Source organism: Moschus berezovskii, chromosome 1 (assembly GCF_049115385.1).
Source record: "Moschus berezovskii isolate FMDL1 chromosome 1, NW_MosBer_1.0, whole genome shotgun sequence".
NCBI lineage: Eukaryota > Metazoa > Chordata > Mammalia > Artiodactyla > Moschidae > Moschus > Moschus berezovskii.
Genome location: NC_142460.1, coordinates 156,464,756 through 156,490,028, shown reverse-complemented (window position 1 = coordinate 156,490,028; position 25,273 = coordinate 156,464,756). Strand labels below are relative to the sequence as shown.

The 25,273-nt window shown below is 35.4% G+C and overlaps 1 protein-coding gene across 1 annotated transcript in view; it reads right to left on the bottom strand.

Annotated features, from left to right (window-relative positions):
* Positions 1–680: 680 nt before the first annotated feature.
* The window catches only part of STAG1 (STAG1 cohesin complex component), a 503,309-nt gene continuing 478,716 nt past the window's right edge, over positions 681–25,273 (bottom strand). The window contains exons 24-34 of the mRNA XM_055413256.2: positions 24,149–24,323; positions 21,398–21,537; positions 18,591–18,692; positions 15,738–15,886; positions 15,009–15,137; positions 11,271–11,476; positions 7,199–7,373; positions 5,195–5,305; positions 4,543–4,657; positions 2,801–2,881; positions 681–2,713 (exon numbers count right to left, since the gene is read on the bottom strand). Of these exons, the coding sequence (XP_055269231.1) occupies positions 2,690–2,713; positions 2,801–2,881; positions 4,543–4,657; positions 5,195–5,305; positions 7,199–7,373; positions 11,271–11,476; positions 15,009–15,137; positions 15,738–15,886; positions 18,591–18,692; positions 21,398–21,537; positions 24,149–24,323 (1,407 nt within the window). The 3' untranslated portion in view covers positions 681–2,689. The remainder of the gene's footprint in view (positions 2,714–2,800; positions 2,882–4,542; positions 4,658–5,194; positions 5,306–7,198; positions 7,374–11,270; positions 11,477–15,008; positions 15,138–15,737; positions 15,887–18,590; positions 18,693–21,397; positions 21,538–24,148; positions 24,324–25,273) is intronic.

Sequence of the window (25,273 nt, the reverse complement as noted above, 5' to 3'; positions counted from 1 at the left end):
TCACACCTGGGTAAAGCCCTGGTCTAATCTCATAAGCACAAACCTTCAAGATGAGCTGCTAGAGCCCCAACTTAATCACCTTCTGACTTTGGCTGCCCCAGAGTCCCCGCTGCCCATTTATCCCCTGCATTCCTGCTTCTCATGGACATCTCAGGCCATCTAATGAACACAGCCCAGAGAACACAGTGGGGCCCATAACGTGTAGCACATGATTTTGTGCAGTGACATCTGGCAGCAGTGTCAAGAGAAACCTTCACTTTGGCAGCCATGTAGAACACAAGTGGTCTTTAAAGGGTACAGTCATGCATAAGTGCTGGGTCTGGATCTCAGGTGGGGGAAGGTCCCAGGCTTCAGACCATTTGATAATCCATGAACGCCTCCTCCAACACTCGGAGACTTCCTCTTGAATGCCCACTTGGTGGTCTAACCAGTCTTTCCCTCTCTCCAAGGAAATCCAATGGATGAAAGAAAAGTGATGAGCTTCCTAAAATTCTACTTGCTTAAAAAAGTAAAGCCTCACTGATACAGTGATTTACTGTTGTTTTAACAAATTATCCTAAAGAGCAAATTCTCAGTTCTTGGTTAAAGAAAAATGAAAGCTTCATCATTCTGTTGAAGAGGACGAGAAATCACCTCTTTTAAGCTTTACCTAATAGGAACAATAGGATGACTACCACAAGCCTGATTTTGAATAGTTTATTAAAGGAAAGGTGAAGCATCAGTTTCAAATTGTACAAAAGGAAAAAAAACCTCATATTGCAAATGTACAATTTACAGAATTACTAGCAAAACCAATCAAGGAGACACTGAAAATACAAAAATTCGATTGACTTCAAACTAAACTGGAAACCCATTGGAGTAGATACTAAGCCTTTTCTGTCGTGTGGTTGTCTACGATTCTAAGTTGGCATTGGTTTTTCCACATGAAATTGTCCAGCAAAGGACCAATCCGTGCAGGTGCCAGGGCACTTCTCAGCCTGCTCCTCAGCCAGAGCCACAGGGGGCAGGGCTGGTATGGTGGACAGTCCAGTCATCCCTGCCCCTTCATGTCCAGTGAAATCCATATTTCTGGAAGAAAGCGATACCCCAGCCCCCAAAATGAGCCCAGGAATCGCTAAATTAGCAGATAAAACATTTTTGGTGACCAAGTTTTTTTCAGAACTGTACAAATGTTGAGAAGTTTGTTTACTAAAAGGATGAATAAAATAACCCATTTTCCTTTCCCACATAGTCACTGGGTGCACAGATTTGTTTTTTAAAAAATGCTTTTTTTTTTTTTTTTTGGTAAAAAGGGAAAGCAAAGCCTCATCATTCTGTTGCAGCTACTTTAATAACCAGCCAGCAAACAGCTGTGGTGGATTGGTTTGCAATTTCTGAGGCCTACTTTTAAAATCAGAAAGGAAGAAACTAAGTGGGCTTTTTAAAATAACAGTAGCAGCAAGTCATAAAAAATCTAAGCAGAATGTAACTAAACCATCAAAGGCTGTCCTGAAGATTCATAATTTCTTTCCCCCAAAGAATTATCCTTAATATGCACATTTAACACTGAAATGTAGCTGTATTTCAAGGTAAGCTTAAGAACTTCACCCTCTAAGCACAGACTTCTATGCAGCACATACTTCTATAATTGGTAAACTTAATTCACAAAATTAGTGCATAAGGGTATTAAGTGCATGGGAAGTAGACACGGTTATGTTACACTTAAAATTACGTTTGAATGGCAAAGGAGTTCATGATTATCTTTTTAAGAAAATGGAAGTCCATGTGACTTGAATTTGGCAGGGCATGAAATAAGTGATAAAAACAGCAAACTGATAACTTGAGAACCATTTTTGTTTTACTGAGAATACTTTATTTGCTGGTAGAAGTTGCTAAAAATGCACAGAACAAATACCAATAGAAAATGTACTGTATTTGAGTCTCCCTATTCTATATAAAATGAACGGTGTACAGCATCTGTTGGAAAAATGGCTGCATGGACATTTCTTATTTTATGCCCCCTTATAAATAAAAATAAACCTTTTTATTCAAGAGTATATAAAATCTGGGAATTCATATCCATGTCCACAGAGAGTGTGTGGTTTTTGGCAGAGATGCACTGTCAGAATTTCATCATAGCTTGTCAATATTCTGCTCCTCCATATTCCCGTAATTCCACATGGTCAACCAAATCCAGTGAGCTCCAAAAACACTCTTCGGCAATTAGGGTGAGCTGCTTACTCATAGGTTTAATAAAAATGGTTAGCTTTTAAAACATAAAAAGGCAAAATGTTAAAACGGTTTTTAAATTGTACAACAGGAAAATAAAGTTAAAAATATTTTTTTTTTACTCAATGCTGAGTTTTCATAAAACAGGTGTATTACAGTGTTTATCTTGACAGCTGTTTTAAAAATTTAAAATTTCTTCCTCCCTCCAGAAAAACACACACATCTGTACTGGGATAAGTCCAATAACAGGACACAAATGATTTTTCAGGTCAGTCTCTCTGAGGTGACATTCACCAACATTCCCTTGGGTAATTTACATGCACCTCTTCTGTCACTGCAAAAAGGGATTGACCTTAATCATTTGATTAAAAAACAAATCAGATCACATCAAAAGTGTTTTTTTCCCCATACAAGCTATCACAGTATATAGGCCTCTAGCTCTAAATAATAGAGTTCCAGATTTGTAAATTTTCTTCAGACTTCAGAACATAGGCATTCCAAATCCCTAGAAAAAATGAAACACAATTATTAACTTAATGCATAAACAAGACCCAGAAAACACAAGAAAGAACAGTAACAATTTAACATTTACTGAATCGTCTTCTATGATAGCTGCAGAATCAAAGAAATCTGGCCTCAACTCAGCTCTCTCTCGTCGATTTCTTGACGGGGGCTGGAAAGAGAAACCGATACTTAATTTTCTCCTGAGATACATTAAGACAAACTGTGATAATCAGCTAATACTTCTATGGTATCATTAATATAAATAACTGTTAAGTGTCACTTTGAAAGGAAGAGTCTGACTTATAGGAGCATACATTAAAGAAAAATCTAACTTTGGCTTTTATCACTTAGTTTATTTTTAAAAAGGCTTTCAAATTACAATGACTGTATAAAAGCATATAATTTGGGGGCTTATAAACAACACACCTTTCAATCATGGAATAATTATAAGATTATTATAATAATTATTATTATAATAATAATAATGACCAAACAGTAGGTGACAAAACTTCACTAAATTCGCTACCCCAAGTAGGTAGATGGAGAGCTACTGATGGGTGGGTTGAAGGAGGCTATAGACCGGATATGTCTCATTTACACTTCTTATCAGACCTTTTCATTATGTAAAATTCAAAACACATAAAGCATACTGTTATGAGCTAAATTATACCCCTCAAATTAATATATTTAAGTGCTAACCCCTAGACCACAGAATTTGACTGCATTTGGAGATAGGGTGTTTAAAAAAAGAGGTGAGTAAGGTAATAGGAGATCATATGAACGTGAACATGAAATTGCTCAGTCGTGTCTGACTCTTCGGGACACCATGGGCTATAGCCCGCTAGTCTCCTCTGTCCATGGGGATTCTCCAGGCAAGAATACTGGAGTAGGTTGCCATTTCCTTCTCCAGGGGATCTTCCCAACCCAGGGATCGAACCCTAGTCTCCTGCACTGCAGGCAGATTCTTTACCAACTGAGCTACCAGGGAAGCCCAGAGATCATATGGGTGGGTTCTAATTCAATGTGATCTATGTTCTTATAAGAAGAGGAGACACACACACAGGAAAATCATGTGAAGACAAGGGAGAAGATGGATGAAATCAACGTTGCTGACACCTTGCTCTTCTAACCTCCAGAACTGTGAGAAAATAAATTTGTTAAGCCACCCAGTCAGAGGTGTATTTGTATGGCAGTCTAGCAAATTAATACACAGAGGAAGCAGTATGATGAACCCCTGTGCACCTATCACCCAGCTTCAACAATTTTCAAACATTTGGCCAATCTTGTTTCATTGAATCGCCTGTTTTTTTTTTCTCTCATGTCATTTCACTTCTGACAACTTCAGCGTGTCTCTTAACAGATCTCTTTTTAAAAGAACATAACCACCATGTATTTCTGACAAAGTTAATCATTTCTTAGTATACCTACACTAAGTCCATATTCAGATTTCCTTATTTTAAACATGTCTCTCTGTACTGAATAGATAAGGTCCATATTCGGCAACTGGTTGCTACGCTGGGGCACAGTGTATATAGTCAGACTCCAATTTAAAGTAGGGGAGGCCAGATGCACATGCTGCACTGAAAGACAGATCTAGGGAAGCGGTTTTTCATGAATATAATAAGGAGCCAGTTCCTATTATTGCCAGAATTCAAAATCTGACTTGCTTTGAAAGCAGGTTTGAAAAACACAAACTCATCCAAATGCCACACCCACTGCTGGTCAATGTTACCTCCTTTTGTCCCTCACAGGGTTCTTAAAACAAGAGCATCATCTTACACCAACGCTTTCACATATTTTAACCAAAAAAAATGTATTGAACTTCCTTACCAGGTCAATAACCATGGTGTCTTCAAATTCTTCGTTCATATCTTCTAATTGGCTCCGGGATGACATCATCACATCTTCAAAGATGGGCTCAGCATCTTCCTCCATGAGACCCCGACTGATATGAAAAGATACAGTCAGAAAGCTGTTCAGATGCATAGAACCTGGGATCCTGACTCTTATATTGGGTTTGCGAACCAGTTAAAGCACCTTCCAATTGCAACCAACAGACTGCACAAATTGTGCTACTGAACTCAGGTAATTAAGGATCATTCATTTGGTTCACTCAAGATTTCATCTCAGTTCATCAGAAGGAAGTTAAATGCAATAACCATATTACTAGCTAACTATGTACACAAATTCCCACAGAACTCTGATTGGTACCATTATTATCCAAAATTTACAAAGGAGGAACTGGAAGCACAGAGGTTTTAGAGCTTACCCAAGACCACACAGCTGACAAAGGACAGCACTAGGATTTAAATGCTGAACGTGTTAAGAGCCCGTGCCCTCCATTCCTATTCTATGCTGCATAGCATATTTGAGTTAGGATTTTAACTCCTAAGACTAAACATCAGAGAAACCCAAGTCATTACACAAAACGACCATCATCACACAGTCATCATGGTCTCATGACACTTGATGGAGCACTTACACGGCGTGCCTTACTCCAGTTCTCACTTTCATGTAGTTCATTCCTGTCCTGTCCTTCCGATTTAAGTCTTCTAATTTCGGCTGGCCTAACCAAGAGATCTGCATCTGAGGACTAAGAGAGGGTAGTATTATTCATTTTGTGGCAGCAGAGGAGGGGTTTAGGTAATCAGTCTCATGATAAAAAGGCATGGTTGGCTGGTCTAATCCCCATGTAAGGGGAGTTAGCTAGATTTATTCCAGGGTCAAGGTTGAGATTGTTATCAAAGGACCTGTCTTGGCAGAAATGGTAGTAAGCTGGAGATCCCTAAGTCCCCAAGAGCTGTGGCAGCTAGTTGTTAGGTGTGAAGGCAATCGGAATATGTCATCCCCAAATATGCCTCTTTGAGACAGAAATTATTTTGAGCTGAAGGCAATTAATAAGCAGCAAAATACAAAAAAGAGTTCCCCTTTCATCCTAAAATTGTAGGAAATAAATTATCCTTTTACTAGAGACAGACTCTGATGAGCCCAGAGATGGCACCAGAGGAACCTGCAAACAAACCTTGCTAAAGAAATGCTCATTCTTCCTGGCTAAGGAAGATGAGGACTACTAGCCCTGGTGCCACCCCTAGTCCAAACTCATGTGTCTTGCTATTTCTTCACAAATGTATTGTTTCTTTGTCTAAAAGGCTTAAAAGCTTCCTACCCTGGTTACTTCTTCAGGTCTTCCTTCTCTTGTGAAGGCTCCCCTGTATGTGTAAAAATTTAATTTTATATACTTTCCCCTGTTAATTTGTCTTTGACAGTTTAATTTTTAGACCCAGACAGGGGCTCTAAGAGGGTTGAGGAAAACATTTTCCTCCCCTATTAGGTGCTTCAATTATCAGCTTAATTCCCCAAGTCCCTACTAAACAAGAATGCTTCTCAGACTTCTGTATCCAGCTGCTACCCTACTTACAAGTGTTCCTAGCTGGACACTCAGTCCCCTAAGGGACAGGAATGATGCTGACTTGGTGGCTCAGAGCTCTCCAGAGTCGAACAAGGAAGGGTAGACCACATTTTTTCTCAGTCCTTCTGAGGAAGTTTGGCGTCAGGTACATGCTGGGCCAAATCTTCACCTGCACTCTATCCTTCCTGAAACATGGACACTTGCATACATATGCTTCTTGAGAATTTTATAGGATGCAACCTTGGATGGGATGACTTTTTGGTAGCTAAAATCTGCCACATGACGTTCTCTCAAAGCAGCTGTCTTTGTATCATGTGAGGCTACCACCTTGATTGAACTTATAAAACTACAGCAGGAAAAAGATGACAGACCACAGCCAGGAGGGCCTGACATGGTATAAAGTCAGGAAAGCAAGGCAGGCTGCTCAAATAAGACTTCCCACAGCCCAAGGAAGTGAAGTAGGAATGTTGGTCATAAGGCAAACTCCCCTCTAAGACTTCTCAGTTATGCAGGAGCTGACAATAATTATCCTTTCAGCTTTGAAGACGGCAGATCTTCAGAGAAAAGATTCCTTATGAAAACCCAAGATCTGAATACTTCTAACACTTCTAACCTGTCTCTTTTCAACCTGCTAAGTTTGTTGAGTTTGAGTGAGAATTCTTTTATCCATCAGAATAACTCACAGAATTACTCTTAAATGAATAGAAACACAAGTGAGGAGCTTAAAGACTTTCAAATTTGAATGAAAAAATAACAAAGAAAAAGTTAAGGTTTTCATAGCAAAAGTCATGCCATCACCCTGACTTTTCCGTGATTTGCAGAGCCATGGTACCAGAAAACACTTTAATCTCTGGTGTGGGAAAAGGTAAGAGCTTGATTCTCTTTTACAGAAAGAGCAACTATTCTCAGAATTTATCACCACTTTAGAAGATATTATATATCTTCTAATAAAGTTATTTAATCTCTTGGTGGTTTTGTTTTCTCATGAATTGAGAAAAGAATATGCTCAGATGAAATAATTCTTCTTACTTAAACAGTTGAAGGTTTATGCCAAGAAAACTAGTTTTTACTACTCACTTGTGTAAAAAGTCGGGCTCGGAGCCATGTTCAGACTCAGGCTCCTGAATCTGCTCTCCCATGGGCCGGCTGTTCTCCCGCAGGACGGTGGAAGTGAGCTGTGGTGCGGGAAGGGGGCCAGGAGTCTGAATCATGGTGTCAGTCCTGTTCAGCCACGTATTATCCAGGCTTTCATCTGTAAAATTCCAGTCGGAGTCACAGAATGTCATGGGTGGAATGAACTCTGGTAGAAGTTACAGCATACATTCAAAGAGCATGGCTCTGGAGTAGACTGTGCAGGTTTGAATTCCAGTTATACCACTCACTTGTGTGACTTTGTATAAACTATTAAATTTCCAAAATTCAACCTCCTCATATACAAAATGGAATATCAGTAAATGCCCTCCCTATTGTAAGGATTAAATGAGGTGATGAATATAATCAGCAAATAAATGTTAGCTATCCTACATTATCATCTCTTCCAAGTCCCTCCACCTCCACAGAGAGGAAGAATGTAGCCAGCCAGAGACTCCCTCTCTATCTTCCTTTGCTCAAGCAATAAAGGGCCTATTTTCTGGGTCTTACAGAGGCCCCAGGCAGTAGCACTGCAAGTCTGGCTTCACTGAGAAATCAGCAAATCCTATTACACAATTAGGCTCTGGTCACCAGACAAGTAACTCTCTGCCAAGTTATACTTCCAGGGCTGGATTGAGGGTCTGTTTTCACACCTTTAACTTCGAATTCTTTAGGGAAGTCTTCCCCGGTCACCCTGCTTGGCCCCCACGTACCATTCTTTTTTAGCTTCTAGAGGAAACAGAATCATTCTTGCTCACTTAGGGCTTAATTTTATATACTGTCCTGGCAGTGATCTGTAATGTGCATTTGCTATCTCTGTAATCAGATTTAAGTTTCTTCAAGAGACCGGGAACTATTTTTTTCTTCTTCTAAAGATCATTCATAAAGAGTTGAACAGATTAAATCACTGTTTATAGCATCATTTGCATACCTAAAATGCATAGATAAAATACTATGTAATTATAAAGTTCTACCTATAAAATTTAAATTACAGTTGATCCTTGAACAATATATTCAACAAAATATTGAACAATATATGAACAATCCTTGAACTGTGTTGGGTCCATTTAAACATGGATTTAAAAAAATAAATATGTATTCCAGTGTTATATGCTTCATGGTTGGCTGAATACATGGATGCAGAACCATGTATATGGCCTGTAAAGTTAGATATGGATTTTCAGCTGTGTAGGTGGTTGCTCCCCCTCACCCCATGGGTTCAAAGTCAACTGCATTTTCTTGTGTCAGAAGAATTTTATCACAAGATGTATTACGAAGTTTTCCTCCTCCATTAAGTCACAGAGACCATGTACACGTGAGGCTTCTCTTTAGCCATCAAGCATTTCTGTCGCTCTCAGGTTTTCTAAAATTTTGTCAGGTGCACGTATGTTCTAGATAAGCTTTTTTGTTCCTGGAAATATCTATCTACTATCTGGTTAAGGTCATTCCACTGATCTGAAGCTCACTACCAAATCTAAGTCAGCCAAGATTACATCTTATATTCATATCACTTTCATTTAACTCAAAACTGTTATTCTCTGCTGCATTTAAAATTTGATGACCATAGGAATGGTTTCATTTAGGTTTTTTAACTTGGTAAACCAACTTTCAGCTTTCTACTACACGTTATCTCCAAAAAAATCTTCCGGGATCCATTAAGAAATTGGTCACTCCCTGTTTCCAGAGAACCTGTTTGGTCCATCAGAGCACTCACCCTGCTGAACTGAAACTGCCTGCTTCTGTCTCCCTTTCTGTAGTATGAACTCTTTTTTAATACCAAATCCCCAGCATCTAGCACAGTTCTTAGGATAGGGCTTGGTAAAAACTTACTGAATAAAATAATAACTTCAGGAAGAATGTATTCTTCTTGAAGAGATCCTCCTAACCCCTCAAGATTCCTCAATGAAAACACTTCATGCAAAGCTCTCTCATCTTCATCCCAAACTGATGAAACCCTATTGCTTAAGGGTTCTGGACATCTAATCTACCTTAGTCACTTGGTAAATCTGAAACTGATATGGAGAATGATTTTCTTTTTTGCAATTAAATGGTTACCAAACTGGGTTATCTGGTCACATATACCTCTCTGTACTGAGCACACTAATGACTAACTCTCCATTAGTGTGTAGGTAAGTGGGTATCTAAATTCTCTAGGCCTCTGTTTCTTCTCTGTAAAATCTGGGTAATAGTGCTGAACTCAGAACTGATTTATAAATCATCTACACAGCATTCATTATGTGCCAGGAACTGATGTAAGTGCTTTACTAACATTGGTCAAATAAATGATTAAGTGATAGAATGTAAGTACACAGCAAGGATTTGATGAATGCTGGCTCATAAATGCATACTACACCTAAGAAAAGCTGTGAGCAGAAAAAAAAAGTCCAGATAGGTGAATAGATGTGGGGTGCCCAGATAAAGACATTTTCAAGAGGAAATGACTGAAATCATTCTTTAGAGAAAAGTTGAGGATCCTATACTATAAAGATAGGGTTCTGTTATTTTCATTTTCTGGACCAAAAAGATGTTAAGTCCTAAAGTTGAAACTTGAAATCTTAAACTTTAACATTAATTTTGTAAATATTTTCAAATCTTTTTATTCTCTTTGAAATATATATTCAGCCTAATCCACTGACTAATGCTAGATGAGGGGCAATACTATGTGATGACAGCTAACATTTATCAAACGATGCCTTTGTGTCAAGCACTGTGATAGGTAATCACTGTCTGTGTACTAAGTTTTTTACTTAAGAGTATCTCATTTAATATTCACAATAGCCAACAGGACAAGTACTCAGATCATCCTTCATCTGCTCAGTGATTGAGGCTTACAGAAGTTCAGTAACATGCTCAAAGGTTATACAGCTGAAAAACAAGAAAGCCAGGTCTGTATTCTAGAACTCTGAATTCAGAGTTTGTGCTCTTCATCAATAGTTAATACCACCTCCTCAATGATGAAAGAAACATTAGACTTAAATTCTAATTAATTCTGCTACAGATTTCAGCAATGTCTTTGATGAGTCACTGTTTTTAAGGTAGCAGAAGTAAACAGAAATTTGTAAAAAGAAGCATGTTGCTGTCTTGGTTTGGAGAAATTTTATCAGGAGAATCATGGAGATGGAGGAAGATTATTTGAGGAAATAAGCATTTTTACTTTGCGTTTTCTCTTAGTTTAAGAATAATCCTTAAAAAAAAAAAAAGAATAATCCTTTGGGCTTCCCTGGTGGCTCAGATGGTGAAGAATCCTGCAATGCAGGAGACCTGGGTTTGATCGCTGGGTTGGGAAGATCCCCGGAAGAAAGGAAGGGTTACCCACTCAAGTATATTATGGCCTGGAGAATTCCACGGACAGAGGAGCCTGGCAGGCTACAGTCCATGGGGTCGCAAAGAATCGAACACAACTGAGCGACTTTCACACTTTTGTTTTAATAGCAATCTTTAGTCTTTTGGAATATAGGAATTCCTACTCTTGATCACATTTTCATGACAATTCAACTCCCTGTTCCCCATAGCCTATGAGTAATCTAGATCTAGGAGGTCTAGATCTAAAACTAGATCTGACCATCACTATTTTAATATACAAAAATAGATTTTCCAACAAAGCAGTGGAAATGGAAAGTTGTTTTGGTATATTCAAGGTGCTGCAGAGTTCTACCCTCAACTTACCAGAATCTCTCCTATATTAGGATGCATGTTGATAGAATAACATTATGACTGTCTTATTTTAAGTTTTAATGTATTAGAGGTCTAAGATAAGGGAATCATTTTGTAAACCTTCTGTTTCCTTTATTTCTCTGTGCTTATCTTTCTGTGTTCAATGCTTTTTCAACTTTTCTTTGACCCTCTTCTGCTCGACTTTTGTCTATTCTAACCTACATGCCTACACCTCTCTCAGTGTGTATGAAACACACAAGGAAATAATGTGCTTAACAGTATTATCTTGCTTCAACAGAGTATTCACCGCTTTATTTATCTTGACAGGCACATTATTTGCCTCACACCATAAAGGTACACTTACCTTCTACTCGTTTTTTGTGAAGTGGAGGTCGTCCTTTCTTATTCCTTACTGAGGAGGTTTTGCTGCTGCTACTTCCACTGTTCACAGACATTCTATCATCTTCACCGCCAGTGACTAAAGAATTTCTGTAGGAGATGAGTGGAAGCCATACATCCTCCCTCCTTTCCATCATTTGTTCCGTAAGGAATTTTTCTAGGTATGAGTGACTACAAACAGAACAGAAGCAGTAATTTTTATGGAAGCAGTTCATGCATCACTTATTTTTTTCATAACCTGAAGCTCTCTTCTCTCTCTGAATAATCCTTAAAGATACACTGTTGACAGTGGTTACCTCTAGAAAGACAAGGATTGAGAATTTAAGATTTTGCTTCACATTATCTCTGGAATAAGCAATGTATTACTAAGGGTGTGTGTTTCTTCCTTTATTCCTTTTTTTGTTTTTAAATACCAATGTTCAAAAAAAAAAAACAAAACAAATCAGAAGTTTGGCTCAAAAAGGATACTGATTCTCTTTTAAAATGTTCAAACAGGGAAGGATTTCTAAAATGGTGGAGTGCGGAGAGTGGCATACCCTGTCCCCAACAAAACCACCTTTTTGGTGGTAGACGTTGAGAGTGGGGGATGCTAGGGGGTCTATGGGATGGGAACTGTCTGTACCTTCCCCTCACATTTGCTATGAAGCTAAAACTGCTCTAAAAAAGTAAAGTTAAATAAAATAAATACTTTATATCACATGTTTCCCTCTTGGTCTAGAAGACTGTACACGGCCCAAGGCTGCCCTTCTCAGGAGCAATCAGGGAGGATAGCTTCTAAGCTGCTGGTCTCCTGACTGACCATGGGGCAAAGTAAACAATCTGAACTGTGACAGCAGCTTTTAAAAGCCACACACATATCCAACAGTAAAAGGTAAAAATCTAACTTGCTAAAGAGGTTTAAGCACAACCTTTGAGAGGCTAATACAGGTTAAATGATTGAAAAAACAAAGAACAAAGATCTGAGTAGGGACAGTAGAGGCTGTGTATTGCAAGGGAAACAGACCTCACACAGTTAGTTGATGCAAGCCTATAAACAAATAAACAACCAAGTAACCAATAACATCAATCTCTAGGGAGATAAAGAATGAACATCATGAGTAGATAAATTATTATCTCATGATATATCATATGTGCAATATGTTATCTAAAATGGTCACTTTTCAACTTATGAGACATGCAAAGAAATAGGGAAATGTAATCCATATATAGGAGGAAAAAAAGCAACTAACAGAAAACTTGGCCCAAAACAGTGCAAAGCAATTATTATACATGTATTCAAAGAACTAAAGAAAACAATGTCTAAAGAATTAAAAGTAAGTCCCATAATAACACTATTTCTCATTAAATAGAGAACATGAATAAGAAGACAGAAATGATAAAGAATCAAATGGAATTTTGGAGTACAACAATGGAAATTAAAAATTCATTAAAGGTGCTCAACAGATTTGAGCTGGCAAAAGAGAAGTCAATAATCTTGATCATATATCAATAGAGATTATGTAATCTGAAGAGCAGAGAGAAAAAAAGTGAAGAAAAATGAATAGTGCCTAAGAGAAATGTGGGATATCATTCAATACACTGACATGTGTAATGGGAGTACCAGGAGAAGGTGTAGAAGCAAATTTGAAGAAATATGGCTAATAACTTCAGAATTTGATAAAAGACAATCAACACATCCTCAAACCTCAACACTCTAAGCAGTATAAATACAAAGAGATCCACAAAGAGACGCATCACAATGAAAATGCTGAATGCCAAAGATTAAAAAAATCTAGAAAGTAGTTATAGAAAAGTAACTGATTACAAACAAGGGAACACCAATAAGTTTAAAAGCTGACTTCTCATCAGACACAGTAAAGGCCAGAAGGTAGCAGGATTACACAGTTAATATGCTGGAAGTAAAACACTATCAAACAAGAATCTTGTATCTAAAAAACTATACTTCAAAGGTAAAGAGGAAATAAAAACACTCTCAGATGAACAAAGTGTATAGAGAATTTGTTGGTGACTGACTTGCCTTACAAGAAATACTAAAGATCTTCAGGCTAAAAACAAATCACACCAGAAAGTAATCTGAATTTACATGAAAAAACTATGAGTGTGGAAGAGTAATTACCAGGTAGTCATAAAGAACAACATAACTGCCTACTTATCTTTTCATTGATTTAAAAAGCAACTGTATAAAACCATATGTACTACTGTGCTGTTGGGCCAATAACATAGAAATGTATATTTAACGATGTACACAAAAAAGTGGATAATGGCAAAGATGTATTGGAATAGGGAAATGTTGTGAGAGAGAGATGGTATTTCACATCCACAACTAAGGAAGAACTGAAAAATGTAATTAAGGACTGAAGGAATTAAAATGTTACACTAGAAAATACCTATTAATATCAAAGAAGGCAATAAAAGAGGGAAAAATCAAAGAGAGACATATAGAAAACAAAGTATCATGGCAGAGACTGTTTTAAAACAAATAACATGATCTAATAACAAACAGCATAACAAATAACCTCATTTTATTGTGCTTTGCTTTACTGCATTTTGCAGATACCTCAGTTTTTACAAATTGAAAGTTTGTAAATATAAGCCTGCATTGTCAGATGATGGTTAGTATTTTTAAGCAACATGTGTTTTTAAAATGAAGCTATGGACATTGTTTCATAATGCTATCACACACTTAATATACTACAGTAGAGTGTAAGTACAACTTTTCTATGCACTCACTGACAAACCAAAAAATTCATTTGACTTCATTTATCACAATATTTATTTTCCTGTGGTGGTGAGGAACTGAATCTGTAATATCTCTGAGGTATGCCTATATATGCTGTCTATAAGAAACGTACTTTAGATTCAAAGGCAAAAAAGGTAGAAAGTGAAAGGATGGGAAAGGAAAGCTATACTATGCAAACAGTAACTAAAATAGAGCTGGAGTGGTTACACACTAGTATCAGACAAAATAGACTTTAAGACAAAAATTTTCTAGGGACAGAGAAGGGGGTGGAGTTAACAGTCAATCCACCAGGGAGACATAACAATTATATATACAACCTAACAACAGAGTCCCAAAATACACATGAAGCAAAAACTAAGAACTGAGAACTGAGAGGAGAAATAACAATTCAACAAAAATAGTTGGAGACTTCAATACCCCACTTGCAGTAATGGACAGAACTAACAGAAAATAGAAGACTATTATGTTATGAAGAAAACTATAAGCCAACTGGACTTTGATTTTATGGAAACAAGTCAAATACAAAATAAAACTAAACTACAACTAATATAAAAGGAAAGAGGAAAGTGTTCCACAATGGTTAACCTAGTGTTAACCATTAAATAAGAGATCTTTGAATAAGAGAATAAGAAATCATTCCCACTTGCAAATTCTAGGGTACTGAAAGGTAAGCAAAGAAAAACTATATAAAAGTTTAAAAGAAAATTATAGTCCTTGAAACTATCAAAGCCTAAGTTATCAATTACATGATTAATTTCCTTCAAAAATTGTAACAGAATTATAATGTGAGTGAAGTTGCTCAGTCCTGTCAGACTCTTTGCGAACCCATGGATTGTAGCCTGCCAGGCTCCTCTGTCCATGGGAGTTTCCAGGCAAGAGTACTGGAGTGGGTTGCCATTTCCTTCTCCAAGAATTATAATGGTGTCATGATAAAAACCACTTATCCTGTAACGTGCAACTTACACAGTCTTTTTGTCTTGCCGAAGAAGCTTAGATGAAAATTCACTTAGTACTTCTAGGAAAGCCAGATTAGGAGGTGGGTATTCTTGTCCTTTCTGATTTTGGTATTTAAAGGCAAATTCTATGCCATCCCTGAAATAAAAGAAAATATTGTCTTATTTTTCCAAATAGCTAGTATAGTTCTTCAACAGGCTAGAATTAAAAAAAAAAAATAAGTGGGAAGGCAGCAAAATCATCACTGAAGGTAAAAATAAACTCAAATGGTAAAGTAATAATTTGCATGACATAACTGCACAATAATATTTAATTTTAGTATTTATAGTGGAAAACAACTTATGTTGTTAAGTTATATTTCAAAACTTAAATTGTAAAAAATAAAAAATAGCTATGCAGCCACAAAGCTAAATTTCTGTGTAGCTTTCAGAGGTCATAGAATACCCTGGAAAGATACAGAGATTGTCAGAAAATTTGGTTCTTAAGAGTTTTTATAAGGTACTTAAAAATTTTTTTTTATTATTCAGTTTTCAATTATGAAATGAGGATGCACAGTGTTTTTAAACTTATGTCTCCCACAACATTTTCTCACTGATAGCGTGACAAGAATATTTTGTTAAAACTTTCCTTGAAAAGTCTAACATTTGTTACTTTAAAATAATCGGTCAAATAATAGTTGTTTTTGGTAAGTTTCAGTAAACCAGATTGTGTATAACAGTGTTTATTTAGTTCACTCACTTGTGGAGTGTGGCAACTGCTTCTCGTGTCTTGATCTGGTCCAATCCGAATGTAAGGGCAAAGCGACGTGCCAATTCTTTAATGCCACTGACATGGGCAGATGTCCTATCTAGGTTAGGCCCTTGCTCTTGAACAAGTTCATTAAACAACTGGTAGAAAGAAAAAAAGAGGAAAAAGTTCATAGCTAAGAAATATTTATTTACTGTTAGAATAGGTAATACAATTTTAAAAATATTTAAAAGCCATATGGTACAATACGTATTTCCCTTCTTGTATTAACAGTAGCCACACTTTCCCCTTCTCCAAGTCATCTACTATTATCTACTATTTCTCGAGCTCATTTTCATGCTAGTTGTGTGATTACATGCAAACCAGAATTTATTTTTCTACCAAAAGGAATATATTTTGGGTTGGGGAAAATGTTTACAAAAATATACTATGTATTCTTTTTGTTGTTTTCACAGGAATGGCAATATATGAAACGCAGGGTTCAGAACTTTGTTTCTCACTCATTACATCTTAGACAAGAACATTATGTAAAAGAAGATCATTAAAATATATGAAATGTTTTTTCCCATCCAATGACAAAATACACAAAAAAGTTCTAAAACTGAGTGACAGGGTTTATAATAACATATACATTACATGTATTGCATCAAAATAACAGAATCAAAACTCTAGAATACTAAAGAATATAAATGACATCGTCATTCTGCCACCAAAGTTAGACACTTGTATCTGCCTCCTCTTCTATTATGAGAGAATGAATAGTCCAAGCTCTGATCTAAAGCTACTCCCTGCTTACGTACTGAATCTCACCGCCCTTTACCTACTTAGTGGTTTGGTCCTGTGTACTGCTTTTTCCTGAATCATTAACTATTCCCTCTCTGTTAGATGCATTCATCTTAAAATACAAACAACCTTAACTTCTTAATTCCATCTCCTCTGCCAATTACGGATGCATCTATCACATTCTCTTTACCCAACGATCCTGAGAAATACTGTTTATATTTGTTTTCTTTACTTCCTCACCTCCCAATCTCTCAATTCACTCTAAGCACACCATTTCATGGAAATAGCTCTTATCTTCTATTAATTATGTTGTCTACTTTTTTAGGTTTCTTTAGCAATAGACTGGCTTAAACTACTTACTCTGCCATGACTAGAAACAGCAGTTCTTCCAGAGATTCTCAAATTTATTCAAAGGCAATTGTTTATAAATTATTAAACTTTAAAATGTTTTCAGAGATAGCTGTACACAATAGCCTTAAACTCTAAAATTTACATTTAAAATAAATACAAAGAATATATTTCACTGTATAAAATTCAAGGAATATCAAAGTAAAATTCTCTTTTCTCTTTCAAATATCATTCTTCTCTCCAAAGGTAATCAATGTTAGGGTTAAAGTTTGAAAGTTTTTTAGACCAATTCAGACAGACACATTAATATATTACACATACATAAAGTTTTAATTTTTGTTTATATGGTATTGTACTATATTTTGTCCTGAAATTTGCTGTTTTTCACTTTTGTCTTACAATTTTTTTAGCTATTTCAGAATAAGTTTATTTTACTAGTCCTATGTTGATGAACATTTAGACTATTTAGAATCTTGCAATATTACATAGACTCTTGCAGTAAAACTATCTTTCATATACACGGTTTTGTGCATACCTGAATGTATCTATGCAGATAAGTAAGTAGGAAAAAACTGGTTCAAGAGGAATGTATATCTTAAACTTTGAAATATACTGCAAAATATATTCCAAGAAGGTAGGAGCAACTGCTTTCACAAGGGACCTTTTTCTTTCTGTATCTTTAACAATCATTGGTATATCTATCATTTTAATTCATGGCAGTCTATTTGGGAGTGATAAATATCTTCTTGTTTCAATTTGGATTATATTAATTATTAATGAAGTTATGTTTTTTCACATGTTTATTGCTTTTTAAGGAAAAGTTGCCTCTTCTGAAAAGTCGCTTTTTTCATTTGCTCACTTTTGTATGGGATTTGTTTACCTTTATTACAGATTTGTAGGATTTACTATGTATGATTAAAAATATTTTCCCATAATCTGTCATTGGTTTTTTAATTTTGTTCAGAGTGCTGGCTGATATATAAATCTGCTTAAGTTTATATATATAATCAATTTTTTACATTGTGGCTTCTCTCCTGGAGGACTTCCCTACTCCAATATATAAAAATATCCTTTTATATTCTTTTAAACTTTTAATTTTATATATATATATATATATATATATATATAGTCCACCTAGTAGTTATTTTGGCTACATGTTAGGTAGGGCTATTTATAGCCATTTCTCCAAATACATAGTCAATGGACCCATCACCTATTAAAAAGGAGCTGATCCTTTCCCCACTGACCTTTATCAAAGGCTAAATATATACCTACATACATACCTATAGCCACTATTACCCCTCATCTCTACTTTAATACTAGGCATTTATTAGGAATCTTCTTTAGGAAATACATGTGACATATTTTCTTATTTGAATACTACTGTTTCCCCTTCCCTTATTAAATACTTTTTAAATGTATTTTCATATTTGTTCTTTAAAAATGGTAACTTTTTAAATATCCAATTTGGCATTTCATCTGGCCTAAGAGTAGATCACCTTTAGGATTTCGCCCATTTGAAATGTAAACTATAGGACTGTCTTCCTAAAGAAAAGACACATAACACATCTTTGTACCAGTAAGTATCCATAGTAATGTATTAATATAATGATCTAATTTAAATGAGGTAAGATAACTAGCACATAATAATAAGCACATGCCAATACTCAATTATATTAATTCTACTCATTTCTTTTCCTTCAAATTTCTTACCTGCTGTAAACTGAGAATGAGGGTCTTGGCACACTGAATTTTATCAATTTGCCTAGTTTTACTCAATGTTTCCTTAATAATATCACCATAGTCATTGTAATACTGTAAGGAAAAGAAACACAGCTTTAAAACTTTTGATATTTCATGAGATAAAGAACAGGCTGGTGAAAAAAATGGAAAGGTGAGTAAAGACATGTAATTTTTCATGTTTGAAACCTAATGAGAGTTAAAAGATATTGTCTAATGTTAAACAATACACATTGGACATTTAAAATTATGAATTAAATAATAAAACTAGAGAAATGGGAAATTCAAAGAGGAGAAATGATATATGTGAGCAAAATTACTCATTCTTTACAACATGGATTCAACAGACACCACTTGTCCAGATCAAGAAACAGAACTCTGATAGAAACATCTTGAAGAACTAAAACCTAAACAGTCAAAATTGCTTACTTCTGTGGAGAGGGCCTAAACAAAGGAAGGGTAGATTACAATAACGGATTTAACTTTTCATTAAATACTTTTGTGTACCCATTTCCTCCTACAATGTCTGTATTTTACTATTATATATAATGTAAAAAATAAAAACAGTGATTTCTTCAACAATGATTGGGAAAAATTCAACTAATTTGATAATTCAATTTTTTGACACAGGATTTAAAGAGTTTTCCTTGTGAGTTAATAATTAGGAGAAACTCTGAGACTATTAAATCTGGATGTTATTCCCAAATTAAAGCCTAAAACCTATAACCTATGTAAAGAAATGAGTATATTAGCTTGACAATTGCATTTTATCTTCAAGAAGATGGGTATATTTCCATGATGGCAGGTGAAAAAAAAAAAAAAGGGAAAGCAAGAAAAGGGGAAAATATCTCAAAAGAATCATCTTTCAGTGCAATTAAAAATTATCTCAGTACAGATAAAAAGATATATGAGAACACTAAAGCAGTTCAACAGGTAGATCAACAAAAATTCAGATTTTTAATAATCACACAGAGAAATGAGGCAAAAAGCCAAACAGACAAGGATATATAAAGAATAGTAAACAGCAATTAAAATATTCATAAAAGATTAAAGCCTATAATGAATACAGGTGTGTAAAAACTGCTAAGGATGATAAAAGTTTGGATAAAGCCTATTTCTTGAACCCAAAACAGTACTGCTGAGGGACGACAAGGAAAACCATGGTAAGTCATATTCATCCAACCAAATCCTATTTAGATATTACTTTTGGAAGCCTGCCCTGGTTGCTCACTTAAGTGTCTATATATCTATGCTTGCTTTGTAATTTATACATCTATCACCACAATAATCATGCTGAGGTTTTACGTCTAATGGAAAGAATTAAGCTTTAAGTTAGAGAAACCAAATGTCAGTTTTTGCTACTTCAATAGTTGTGTGATCTTTGAAAGTTACTTTGACTCTCTGAGCCTTGATTTCCTTGTCTATAAATGATGATTTAATAAATCACAGTTACTGTAGTCAACAAAGATAATATAAAAGTCTTAGAGCAGTCTCTCGAACATAAATGGCATAGAACATAGGCAGCTATTCATTATTAGCATGTTATATAATGTTTACATTTCAGTTTCTCTGTAATCTATAACTGCCTTAGTACAGAAATTATGTCTCATTTAAACCTCTGGCTACCAACATAGTACTCATCACATTGGAGTTGTCTGCTGCTGCTGCTGCTAAGTCTAGCAAAATAGTTACTGTGTCATAACTAGAATGAAACTCAAACACGGACAAAGACACAAGTGAATCAATGGCATACACAATATTCTGAACATGGGCAAAATAAAACACCGTCTCTGACATAAAAACAAGGCAAAAATATGTACACCGATAAGTATGCCTGTTAGGTTTTATCATAAAGATTTTTGAGGACTGCTTTTTTTGAGTGTCAGAAACAAAATATGTGAGAGCACCCAGGAAGTCAGATACTTATCAGAATGGTGTAAAACCCTCGACATCTCCTTACCTCCTGCAGGAAAAAATCCCAAATTCTCACACAGCATATAAGGTCTAACCTCATTTAATATTTTTAAATCTTACCTCTAGCTCCATTCTCATAAGCAATCTATGTTGCTATATCAAATTACTTGCATTTTCCTCAATTTCCTTTGTCTTTATACAAGTAGTCCAATCTACCTGAAAGCCCTTTTACTAGTTCTTTGCTTGACTAATGAATGTTTCTCATCTCTGACTTAGTTCAAAAGGCATATCTAATGGTTTTCATTAACCCTCGTATTTCTTAAGAGTTTATCTATTTTATATATTTCCAGGAACCCCTACACATATCTCTCTACATTGCAGAAATGCAATTGTCTAATCACTTGACTGTCGCCAGTTTTATACCACTTTGGAGTAGGAATTTAAAAATCTTCATTAACTTTAGTGCCTGGCAGGTAGCATGGTAGGCACACATATAAACGTATCTGGAGAGATGTCATAGGGAAGACAGAGCGTTTTCTTCCATAAGAAGGGTCCATGGCCTTAAGAAAATAAAACAGCATTCTTTCTTATAAATGTAAGGAACTCCTACTTCATGGAATTAATATAATGGTATACAGTGATAAAAAACTCATAAAAAAGAGAAATTTTAAATATGTCAGAAAACCAACAATAATATTTAGGTAAAAGCTGTCAATTTTAGCTTGCTCACTACTTTTTCATTTTTAATTGCAAACTTCTAAGGCATTTAGGTCGAATAAGAAAAACAAGAATATGAAGCTACCATCTTAATCAATCAATCAATAAATGTCCTTGACCCATTAAAAAAAAAGACTATGAAACTATACCTTCATGTAGTGTTTAAAGATGTCTGCAGCTGCATGCATGTCAACAATATCATAGATGATAAGTTTGCTGAAGGCAGCAAGTAGATTCCTTCTCTTGTGTAAGGCCTCAATTTTATTAGCTTCATCTTCTTCATCACCCTCTAACCACAGAAAATAAATTAGTTATGAACTTTGGCCCTTTAGCCAAGGTAAAACATTGCAGACAATCTGTAGAACAAATAACTAGGCTATAACTTTACAAGTAGGTACAATTTAGTTTTAGATAGGATAAAAATTATTAGCTATACTGATTATTTTAGGGTGCTATATTTAACTCATATGCAGAGTATATCATGAGGAACGCTGGGCTGGAAGAAGCATAAGCTGGAATCAAGATTGCCGGGAGAAATACAGATATGCAGATGACAACACCCTTATGGCAGAAAGTGAAGAGGAACTCAAAAGCCTCTTGATGAAAGTGAAAGAGGAGAATGAAAAAGTTGGCTTGATGCTTAACATTCAGAAAACGAAGATCATGGCATCTGGTCCCATCACTTCACGGCAAATAGATGGGGAAACAGTGGAAACAGTGTCAGACTTTATTTTTGGGGGCTCCAAAATCACTGCGGATGCTGACTGCAGCCATGAAATTAAAAGACGCTTACTCCTTGGAAGGAAAGTTATGACCAACCTATTTATTTTTTTAATAAAAAAAACCTCTGCTTTTTTTTAATTAAAAAGCAGAGACATTACTTTGCCAACCAAGGTCCGTTTAGCAAGGGTATGGTTTTTCCCGTGGTCATGTATGGATGTGAGAGTTGGACTGTGAAGAAAGTTGATCACCAAAGAATTGATGCTTTTGAACTGTGGTGTTGGAGAAGACTCTTGAGAGTCCCTTGGACTGCAAGGAGATCCAACCAGTCCATTCTAAAGGAGATGAGTCCTGGGTTTTCATTGGAAGGACTGATGCTAAAGCTGAAATTCCAATACTTTGGTCACCTCATGCGACGAGTTGACTCACTGGAAAAGAGTCTGATGCTGTGAGGGATTGGGGGCAGGAGGAGAAGGGGATGATAGAGAATGAGATGGCTGGATGGCATCACCGACTCGATGGACATGAGTTTGAGTGAACTCTGGGAGTTGGTGATGGACAGGGAGGCCTGGCATGCTGTGATTCATGGGGTCGCAGAGAGTTGGACACGACTGAGCAACTGAACTGCACTGAACTGTTACTTAGTTACATATTTATTAAACACTAAGCACTAAGGTTCTAGGAGATTATCATAGCAAAGATTAGTTAGAGAAGCAAACCATATATAGATTTTTTTCTCATATTTTTTTCATAACACTACTGTTGTCCTTTTACCTTTAAAATGCTGCCTTTTATCGGAATATTCCTTATGTGCTAAGTGCTAATCTATTTCTACAGAGAAGAAATTTCCAGAAAAATTTAAGACATGGGGAAAAGTTTTCTTTTAGAAATATATATGGGGCGTAATGGAAATTACATGAAGGAGTAGTTTTCAGTTCTTATCTTAAACATGGTTACATTATAAGCTGAGAAATAAAGTATATTTTGCAAACCATGTTATGTACATACACATTTTTAAAAGCAAATCATTATCAAATGTTTCAAATAAGTAGTGTTTATTCCTCATTTTTTAGATTCTCAGGTTTATCTGTTTCTAATCCCCCTCTAAATATCTCCACAAGTCTCCAGACGATAAAAGTTGACACAGTTGTTTCAGGTTCTGTACTGACCCTCTCACGTCTTGGCCTGCCCTTGTTTAGGGACAGTGTTCTTTTTCTCTTCTTCACATGTATATTCATAAAATAACTTATTCTCAACTTCTCTCTTCCCTTTCTATTACCTGATCCTGCTGTGGAGCATCAATCCTTTTGGAAGTTGGAAATCTTTTTGCTTAGGACAAGTAGCAGGTAAATATTGTCTCTTGAAATTAACATGAACTCAGAGATCCTTTTACACAGTCTAGTATTTTCTAAAATGTTCTGTTAAATAAAGAACATTCCAATAGCACCAGGTAGATCTGTGGATTTGATATGCCACAGATCTTACTTAAGAAAGCTTAAATCATCTACTTCACAAATAACCTATTTTATATAGTATTTATTTATAATTATTTATATCCAGTCTTATTTTGCTAAGTTTTCATTCTGGAGGCTCAGAACAATTTTGACTGGTGAGGTTTCATAATATTCTTTTAGTATTTAGTATCTTAGAGTGACATTTTGTTAATTTAAGTAATATATGATCACTACTCAGGAACAGAAAGGAACTTAGATGCTCTCCTTTAGAAAATTGTGAGCCTGGATGCAGTTCTATTAGGAAAAAATCTATCTTAAACATACACTTCAAACATATGGGAACTGACAAATGTACACAATTATCCATTATAGTATAGCTTAGCATAGCAGAAGACTGGAAACTAGTCAAATATCAATCAATGTGAGATGAATAATATAAATTATGCTATATTTAAATAATAAAATACTGTGTAGCTATTAGAATTAGAATAAGGAACTCTCTGTACTTAGTGATGGGGAAAGATCTCTAAGGTACTACTATGTTAAAGGAGAGACACTTCACTGTGTATATTATTATTCTTGATTTCTGAATTATATGAATGTATTAGCTTTTGTTTAAAAGAGAGAAACTGCAATATTTTTTAGGACTGAATTGGAAATTCTTTCTTCAATCTCTTGAGGTTGTTAAGACAAGATCAATATTGACAAGATGACAGCTGCAAATACCCATGCTCTGGTTCTCCTCATCTTGGTCAATGAAAACATGATCCATCACAAAACTGAGGAGTTCAGACTGAAGTCCAGTATCTGGATTAAACACCAAAGGCTGAAGGCCCTCCCTGCCACCTGTCATTAACTGGTGGCTAAAAATCATCAAAAGATCACAGAGTAGCATGAAAGCCTGGAATGAAAAAGGAAATTCATCAGTAAAACATTGTACAGTAATAACTACAAATGACAATATACTAAATGAAATGCAGTTCAGTAATAGTACCATAATAGAAATGCTATGTATTCAAATTGCAGTTACTTAATTTTGATTTCCAAACATAATAAAATTACTTTTTCCTCATTATATTCTAGTCATATTTAAGACTCTTCACTTCCCCTAAATATAAACTATTTTTTTATTTGGCTGTATTAACTCAAAACGATTAAGAGATTTTTGACTTGAACTTATAAAAAATGAACTGAATTCAACTCTGGAAACACAAAATTGAATTACTATATTAATGACAGAGATTATAAATCAATCATATACTGCATAAGCAAAAAATAAACACAAATCTTAAGATAAGCTGTATAATTCAATCAATTACAATGTAGTACACTAAATCTGTAAGCTACCATTTTGGATTCTTCTTTTAATAATCTACTGCAAAACAAAATTTTGAACCGTAGGTTAAACTTGGATTTAAGATCATTCACATAAAAAACAGTGATGCAAAGCTTCCCAACAAATGTACTCACATACAGAACTTTCAATATATTTTCCCATAGAGAATACATTATGGTTATAATGCCAAATTTATCCTATTTAATGGATGGTACAAAATAAACTTGTGTCATCAATTTACTGTTATGGAATAACTGAGGGCTCTTAACCCTAAAACAATCCATTCACCCCCCTCTAAAAATTGACTTCTGTGGAAAACACAATTTTGGTATATATTTGGAGCTGGTTGTATACTTGGCTGTTTACATCCAGCAAGAATCATGGAAATTCATGGTCTAAGTACACTATCATGAAATACATAAATTTAGTCACTTGAAAAGAGGAGAGCATGAAAGGAATCTAGGGAAATGTATATTTTTAACTGAGGCCATACTTTTGCATGTCACCAAACAGTG